The sequence below is a fragment of the Salvelinus fontinalis genome, chromosome 23 (assembly GCF_029448725.1).
Source record: "Salvelinus fontinalis isolate EN_2023a chromosome 23, ASM2944872v1, whole genome shotgun sequence".
NCBI lineage: Eukaryota > Metazoa > Chordata > Actinopteri > Salmoniformes > Salmonidae > Salvelinus > Salvelinus fontinalis.
This window is the reverse complement of record NC_074687.1, coordinates 37,428,936-37,437,810: the sequence shown is the minus strand read 5'-3', so window position 1 is coordinate 37,437,810 and position 8,875 is coordinate 37,428,936. Positions and strand designations below refer to the sequence as shown.

Here is an 8,875-nt window from a genome sequence, read left to right as displayed (position 1 = left end):
TACTATCAAATCCAACTTTATTTATATAGCAAAATTCTTACAAATGCTTTTCAAAGTGCTTAAATAAAATTAAAGGTGGAGAAAGATCAAACGTTTCTATGCAAATATAAAATAAAGATAGACATTAAGAATAAAATAGCAGTGGATATGAAATTTTATGCAGAAAAAGCGGATAAAAAGTTCCTATATTGGTAAGACAACTAAAAGCACTTTAGTTAATAGCACGGCTAAAATGGTATGTCTTAAGACAAATCTTAAGATTCAACAGTTTTTGAGGCCCTAAGATTCGGCAGGCTATTCCAAAGACCAGGACCGTAGAGGCTAAAGGCAGCCTGACCAAAAGTTTTGGTTCTGACATTTGGAATGACTAAAAGACCAGTGCCAGAAGATATATTAGACATTAAAAGCATATCAGACATGTATTCGAGTGCAAGGCCATGTAGTGCTTTATAACCTTCCGGTTACTGGCCCAACGCTCTAACCACTAGGCTACCTGCCGCCGCAAATGATATCAGACGGTAAACCACTGGTATGACAAAACATTTGTTTTTACTGCTCTAATTACATTGGTAACCAGTTGATAATAGCAATGAGGCATCTCGGGGGTTTGTGATATGGCCAATATACCACGGCTGTGTCCAGGCACTCCGCGTTGCATCGTGCTATATATCACACCCCCTCTTGCCTTAAGCAGAAAAGGGTCAGAAGATACAAAATAAATGGAGGTGCAAATCAAAGAGTAAAGTTTATAAAACAGACTTTTAAGTAACAGTGATTGCAACAATATAATTAGCATACTAAAACATGATATATACAATTCACATTTTCATATCTCAATAGCAAATAATGTATAAATGTATTTACAAGCAATATCAGTAAAACAACCTTAGAAGAAAATGGAGACCAGTACAAAAAACGAAAATGTCAAAAATATTATAAAGGCATTCAAGGAGAGTAGGCAAGGACTATATAATAGTTCTGCTATTTTACTAACGCTTAAAGCCAAGCATCTACAACGTTATTCATTGCATAGTGTTATTACTAATGCAGTACCAAGTAGTAAAGCAGAGAAGTGCTAGTTGTCATTTTTCTTGAAAAGCATTTTTTTAATGCGGGGGACAAGGAAGACTGTGCCATCGGTGGTCTGCTGGAGTGAGTACTCGGACGGGGAGTAGGGCTTCCCCTCCTCATCCCTCACTAGACTGAACACCTCCAGGTACAGGGTGTTAAGCTCCTGCTTCATCTGCCGCAAGCTGCTGTAATTCTTGGTCTTCTCTCTCTGCAGTCGCTCCTTTTCCTCCTTCAGTGAGTCCAGGTCATACTCCAGCTCCACGATGTTCTCCATCTTGCGTTTGCGGCAGTTCTGGGCAGCCACCTTATTCTTGCCCCGCCGGCGGATGTCTCTGACCAGGGCCAGCTGGGCCTCGTTGAGCTGGTGCTTGGACATCATCTCGTTGAAGTCGTCCACAGGCAGGTTGATGATCATGTCCACAGTGAAGGGGATCTGGAGGGCCTTGGCGCGCTGCTCGTCTCTGGAGAGACGCTTCTCGGAGCGTCTCCTCTTCTTGTCTTTGGTGAAGGGGGGATCGTTGTGGCCAGTCTCCTCATCTGGCTCGGTCTTGCCATGTTTGGGCTTTTTGTCCTGCTGCTGAGCTGACACAGAGAGAGAAGTCTGGAAACCATCAGGTTGGAAAGACAGTGAGAACATCTCGGAGTAGTCAGACTCTGCACTCTCAGGGTTACTGTCCATCTCCTCCATGTCTGAATCGCTGTAGCCACCAAAGGAGCCGTCCCCATACATCGATTTCTCAGGGGAGCTAGCATGTGGACTTGCCTCCACAGACACACCTGAATCCGAATCTGGAATTTCTGGCATTATCTCAGTTTTGTTGCCTCTGTCAAATGCTTCTCTAGGAGAAAGGTCATGTAATTCCATTGGTGTAAAAGAAGGCTTGTGTGATATCTCTGCCAAGGAGTTACCTCCATTTCCTTGGCCACAAGGTAGGGTGACACTGGTCACTTTTGTGTTGACAATGTCTGGGTAAAATACGTCACAGAAAGTTGCTGCACTGAAGTTAGTATTTAGGTCTGGAGCCTTTAGGGTCATCTGATTGAGGTGGTGGAGAGGAGCCATGTTGGGAAAGCTCTCCTCAAAGGCATTGATGAATTCAGGTGGGCAGACCTCTGCTGCGTTTGATGCCACCTCTGCCAGGTTGGGCAATGGGTAGAAGCTGTAGTTTGGATCCTGCACATCAGGGGTGGTGTTAGTGGGCAGATATCCTCCTGTCTGATCCAGTGTGTCCTTCATTTGCATATTCAGGCATTGCTGGAAAACAAGATTCAGAAGAGTCAAAACAAATACAGTAACCCATGCAGTTTATCAGACGTCAAGATGTAACATTATAGTAATATGCAGTATAGTACCATCACATGGACTAGCTGTTGTTCAGCATTTAAAAAGACTTGGTTTCAAACCTTTGTATTTTATTCTCAATAGTAGGTGAAACTTTGCACAGGTTCAAAATTCCAAATAAATTGTGAATCCTTAAATGATTAACATCTTAGCATGAAATTTTGTACTGTATTTGTACTGTACGTAAAGTATTTTCTGGTTTGTTTCCATGCTACTACATTCATCCACTGCTAAACATTAGAGCGCTATTTAAGTGTTACCAAGGACACAAGCAGCTCTGAGGCAACAGTGCTCTGTGGAAACCTGATCACAGTGGATTTAGCTGTATTATCTGCTTCTGCTATGTGTCCCATTCAAACACACAGGACAAAGGTGAGTAGGTTCTCTCATGCATGCATGGCTGCTCAATCCATGCATTCTTTGGGTGTTTCTTTTTACACTACAGAGCATCATGCCATTGAGGTGGTAGAATCTGCCTATTGTACCTGCAGCTCAGGAAGGGACAAAAGCTCCATCCAGGCCTGCTCCAAATCTGGGGAGGTCCTATGTGGGGGCTGGGAGGCTGGGAGAATGGGTGGCTGGGTCAAAGCTGGCAGCTCACATGCCATCATGACATGGTTGCTGTTTGGGGCTGGAGCTACGGTGACGTCCTGACAGGCGGAAGCGGTCTACAATACAAAAAAGGGGGGGGGGGGGAACACTGTTAATAACCGGAACAGAGATGAGATATTGTTTTTTAATTTGTTTGGGGGATATTATTTTTTTTATCTAATAGTGAATGTATTCTTACCGCCGTAGCATCTACCAGTGGGAAGGTCTCTGCCAGCAGCTGCATACATTCATCAAATGACATGGCATCTCCATCTTCTGTGAAGCTGACATTCTGAAGGGAAAGATTCAAAGCATATGTAACCCCTCTTGCAAAAGAATAGGTAGGAATTTGAACAAAGTGCACTACCTAGACGAAGGTCTTCACAGATTAGTTTCTAAAGAGACAAATCCACCAATGCAAAACTACAGAGCCACCTGTTTTTCCCTAATTACACTGGATGAGGTGGTTACCTAGCTACAGTGGAGCTGCACCCAACCCAGTGCAGGGAGGGCAGTGGCCAGCCTCTGACATGACTGACTGCTGTGTGTGTACTGTACCTGTGTGACTTGAGGGGGTGCGGCGGTGGTGGCAGACTGTGGTGACTGGCCGCTGGGTGCAAGGCGGGGCACGAACTCCCCCGTCTCCTCATCCAGCTGTAGCTGAGCCAGCAAGGCCTTCTCCTGCTCTCTCAGCAGCTGCTGCCTCTTCTCCTCCTCCTGCACCCGCTGCCGCTGCAACTCATGCTCCTTCTGACGGTGGCAGTAGTCAAACACCTCTCGCCCCGCGCCCAGGTCAATGTCCTGCCTCCACAGGATGTCGATTAGGTCCACGTCCTGCCAAGAGACAACAGGTTAGACTGGAACTCACAAAGCACCATACACGAGGAGATTGTGCACTAGGAACAAGGAAGTGTGTGCTTGCTGTGAAGTAGCATGGCTACTGGCTCTCGATACAGTGCCACACCCCGTCCCTTCGGGTGTCTGTCCTTTGACGACTGGCTAGAATGTAATGAGGAAGAAGCCATCTGAATAATAGATGAACTTCTCCATTTCCCCAGAGTTCAGTCCCCACCCACAGAGAATACGTGCCTCATAGCTGTTTTCCAGGCAGAGGAGCAAATAAATGAAAAGACAACAGGTCAAATGTAATATTGTTGCATCTCTGTCTGTTGTATCAGTAGCTTAGACCAAAAACAAATTAAATCAATGAACACTCTGAGGAGAAAAGTTCATTCATACAGCTTGAAATGTAATGTGGTTTACTTTTTATTTGATATACCACAATGCACCACAAGGTCACTACATTCACTACTGTATTTGGAGAACCATATTGCGTTGAGACCTGGCAATAGAGTTTAGTACGGATATGTTCAGAGGAAGTGCTTACTATATTCCCCACTGGTGTATAGCACGTTTTATAACAAGATCATTCGGTCCTCCACTTCTACCTCACTGTGGCTGATGTTTATTAGCTTCCTGCGTGTAAATTCAGGAATGTCCAGAGATAAACTGTGCTGGTCTCCCTTGGGCCTTTTAACATCCATTACACAAACCTTATTTACAGGAAGGAAGTGTTTCACAAGGGCCTTGGGAGATTGCATAAACCGAACATTAGGTCACACTGAAAGCTCTGAGCATGTGACTATTTGTTTCTGGGTAATAAAGGCAAACTATACATTCAGAGAGACTTGGTCACATGAACAGAGAGAGGACAAAGGATATAAAGAGAGACAGATCAGATGACTAACAAAGCAGAAGTGTAAAGAGGATGTGGATTTGGAACTTGATGTTATTTGTTAACAACTGATCGATTTCAACTTAGGTAACTCTGTATTGTAAAAGGAATGAGCACAAGTAATTGCTTTGTAACTGTGTAGACCAAATCATATGTTAAACATGACCATTATAAGTTCAACCCATGACCTCTTATTCAGAAATGGGTATAATAAACAATAAACTTTGGCTTTCTGTTTGTGTGCATCAGATGTGCAGTGCTGCTGACTACTCTTTAACCCTATTTGCCTCGGTCGTTACGTCAAAGCCAGCAATAGTCCATGACCACTAAAGCCCGTAACGTCAGAAGGTCTGGTTAGGGCAATAAGTCCCACTATTAATCTTGTTCAGAGGAGTGAGTACACGCAACCATAAATTATGACTGTGGAGACGAGGAAGAATGGCCTAAACTGACCTAACAGCTGCTGGATGAAAGCAGCTTTTGTGGTCAGCCATGTTTTCTCCTTTCAAAAACAGCAGATTGAGTCCATGTGTCATACCGTTAGCCCACACAACCAACCACAACTATCAGTTGCAGTCTAGAAGAGTGAAGAAATCTTGAAAAGGACAATGCCTTATTATTTTATAGACACTTTCATCATACAGGATTGATGAATTCTGTCATAAAATACTAACTTTATCTAGTTTCATAAACACTTATTTCATAATCCCTTTTGAAGAAAATAAAATGACTGGAGACACTTTAAGCTTTTCATGTTGTCAATGATACTTCAACTCCACTCATTCATGCAGAGATGAGTGATCTGTGTACATTCACAAATTACTGATCCTCCCTCTCAAAAAAGGATGATGTTGACTTCCATTGGGAACATTTTGGTAAATTGTTTGGATGAGCGACTTCACTTTTTAAACTCAGTGCATAACAAAATAGTTACTATCTTGGTGGAGTGAAGTATTTATCCACAAAATACTTGTGAAACATTCTGGTTAGTTCACTGATATTTTGCAATAGTACTTGAATGTAATAAGCTATGGGAACTGGGTTTGTAAAAAGAAATGCTAACTTTCCTGGTTGATTCTGCAAATTAGTATAAATAAAAGCTCCTCCTTTTCCATTCTCAAACAACATGTCTTTGTTTGAATCCCAGACATACTTTGAGTAGCTGATTTTTCATCTCAGAATGTGCAGCAACTCAAACAGAATAAAAACATATTAGGAGTATAGACACCACTTTTAAAAACAAGCCGAACACCGATTCCAACAGTACAGGAATTAAGTGACAGTAAAACAACTGATTCGTGGACCTTTATACATAATTCCTTGAAACCAAAAAAAAAGTTGTATACACAGTTGTACAGTTGTATATTAACATACTTTGCCTTTGTCAAGGCAAATTGTTCAATACACAATCAGATGAGTTTGGATTTGGGATAAGGCCTTTACTCCAACGCCATCTTTTTTTCTCCAAAAAAAGAAACACATCAGGTTACAATCCTACTGAACATTCCCCAACTCAGGTTTACTCTTTAATCTAGGGGAACCTGTTCATCAATTGATTACTAGATTAACATGTTATTAACTGTTTGTAAACCAAGGCCAGCTGCAGAACTACAACCACTTCTGGGTTATTATAATAATGAATAGCCTACGCATTTGTTAATTTGACACAGTTGGCCATATGTACAGAGAACCTATGTACATAGAAAATAAAATCAATTCCAAGATTAGCTGGGACAAAGAGGTGTTGTTTGAGAAAGGAAGAGCTTTTATTTACACTAACTTGCAGAATTCACCAGGAAATTGAGCATTTATTTTTTACAAACCCAGTTCCCATAGCTTACTACATTCAAGTGCAATCGTACAATCAACTGTATATATGGAGCAAAGGTAGGCCTATAGATGCCATCTACGGGATTACAGGATGGGGCTCTAGTGACACATTGGGAGATCCCGACGGCCAAAAAACAAGAGCACCGACATAAAAATAAATGGGCTGTCTGGGGAAAACTTTCGTAATCTTGGCATATTTTTTACTTGACAATAATTGCATCATTACACATATGGATTACGATATTAAGCGGATATTCAACTGTTATTTTTCGCCCAATTTAGTTGTATGCACTGGGCAGACAACCATCCATGACTTTGCAGAAATCTCTCTGAACAGACCTGTCGACTACAGCGCAGAGACGGAAATTGTAGCCTAGTGCTAGAAACGCGTTTGCAATTGTCAAAACTACAGCACAACAAGCTCACATATGATTATGATAGGCTATAGGCTAAGAAAGCATGTTTACGATTCGTTTCATTTAACGTAATTAATTAAATAATATACGGATTATTATGGAAAATGCACATTGGGTTGAACATGACAGTTTGTTCATATCAGGTAACATGAGTGTAGGCCTTATTTCATTTCAATAGTTTGAACTATCCATTAAATTGTTTTTCGACTGTAGGCAAAGGGTAGTCTAACATTCTGTCAATATATCAACCTTGAGATGTTTTACAAAGCCTACTGAGTTGAATATAGTAGCCAATAACAATATAATATTTACCTGTTGACTAGGATTCATTTTATGCATCTCAGTTTCCATCATAGTGGATAGTTGGCTTGTCCCTTCGTAAAGAAAAACCCAATAGGCCTATATAAAAAATATATTTGTAATCCTTTACAGAAATATAAAATGGTGGACTATCCGAAGGCGAGGAGTCCGGCCCAGCAATGTTTTGACTATGAAGGAAATAGTGCTTCTAATCTTGTGAAAGTTTACGGAAAACCCCAAGCAGTCTGATAGCCTTGCCCACAAGTTGCGTCAGCCAGTCAAGGGCTCTGAGAGAGCTGCGCTGGGATCGTCCCCCTCAACATCCTATTGGTTCGATAAGGCCAGTTTGTGGCTGTGCTCCGGACAGCCAATGTTACATTTGCTTCACGTTTATAAACAAGTCATTTGTTATTTAACCTAAAAATGAAAAGTGTATTCAAGAAGTGTCCAGATACATTTACATAAATCTGCCACCATGGATTCATGACACTAGAAGAGCTATTTTGATAACAGCATCTTGGTTCATTTATGAACTAATATAAGAATTACAGTTATTACAATGTTATTACAACAGTTTTTACAACTATTGTCAGCATTGTTCCAAAATGTAAGGTATATTTACCAATTGTATCATCTTGACAGACTAAATACCCACATTTATTTAATGCAGAATGCTACAAAACTGCATTGAATAGACTTGCAAATTGTATTTATGTACAGGGTAGAACTACAGGCTACAATGGGAATCAAGTATACAATGAAGAAAATAAGGATTAGAAACTGAAACTATAATAAGGAACAATTGTTAGTCAACATTGATATCTGTAGTCGCTCTGGATAAGAGCGTCTGCTAAATGACTTAAATGTAAATGTAAATGTAGTTGTCTGCAGTTGGCCTAAATCTGCTCACAGCTAATCCAACTAGGAGAGAGATGGGATGGCAACTCCTGAAAGTTGATCTATTAAATAGCGACCTCTTCTGGTTTAGATGACGCCTAAGTATTTCATTCATTTGTACAGTAGCCTAACCTATACTACAACAGGCCCCAGGCCCTCCCCTTGCACACTCCGTAGACTCAGCCACACCATTGACACAGTTGGCTTAGTATACGTTATTCAAATGTAAAACGGAGATGGTGCACAGTCATAGCCTCACATGTTTCCCTTTGCTTGAGACCCTGAAAAGACAGACTGTTGACTCAAGACCAGATGGTAGCCTCTCCTGACGCTGCTCTATGTTCACGTCCGTGGGCGTGACGTTGCGTTTGGCCGGAGCAAGGAGTTTGGGTAGCCAGGCAAATGGTAGCCTACACACGGTTGTCTTTGAAATTGACGACCAGGGTTAGATACCCAATCTATTTTTAAAAAGCCTATGAAATATTATTTTACATAAAAGTAGGCTATAGGCTACACAATAATTGATATTTTCAAAACAATCGGAACATTTCACATTCTCCAATATAGCCTAGTTGTATGCAGACACGTTGAAAAAAATATAGTATCATTATATTATTCTCCCCATCATCCATAACTTGATATTTAGGTATAGGTCTTCATTATTTAAAGTAAATAAGGTATGCCTTTGCTGAA

At 41.1% G+C, this 8,875-nt stretch overlaps 1 protein-coding gene across 1 annotated transcript; it reads right to left on the bottom strand.

Moving 5' to 3' along the window:
- Nucleotides 1–7,549, bottom strand: LOC129821246 (nuclear factor erythroid 2-related factor 2-like). Its single transcript, XM_055878682.1, has 5 exons — nucleotides 7,298–7,549; nucleotides 3,563–3,838; nucleotides 3,204–3,296; nucleotides 2,899–3,081; nucleotides 1–2,326 (listed from the first exon to the last, which is right to left on the bottom strand). Exons 1-5 carry the CDS (start codon nucleotides 7,337–7,339, stop codon nucleotides 1,076–1,078), a joined length of 1,845 nt encoding a protein of 614 aa, XP_055734657.1. The 5' UTR covers nucleotides 7,340–7,549; the 3' UTR covers nucleotides 1–1,075.
- Nucleotides 7,550–8,875: the final 1,326 nt, after the last annotated feature.

Excerpts from the sequence above, each read along its gene's own strand:
- LOC129821246 (XM_055878682.1), bottom strand. The coding sequence starts at position 7,339 with ATGATGGAAACTGAGATGCATAAAATGAATCCTAGTCAACAG. Across the intron at positions 3,839-7,297 it reads AAATGAATCCTAGTCAACAG|GACGTGGACCTAATCGACAT; the intron begins GTAAATATTATA and ends GTCTCTTGGCAG. Across the intron at positions 3,082-3,203 it reads CACTGGTAGATGCTACGGCG|ACCGCTTCCGCCTGTCAGGA; the intron begins GTAAGAATACAT and ends TTTGTATTGTAG.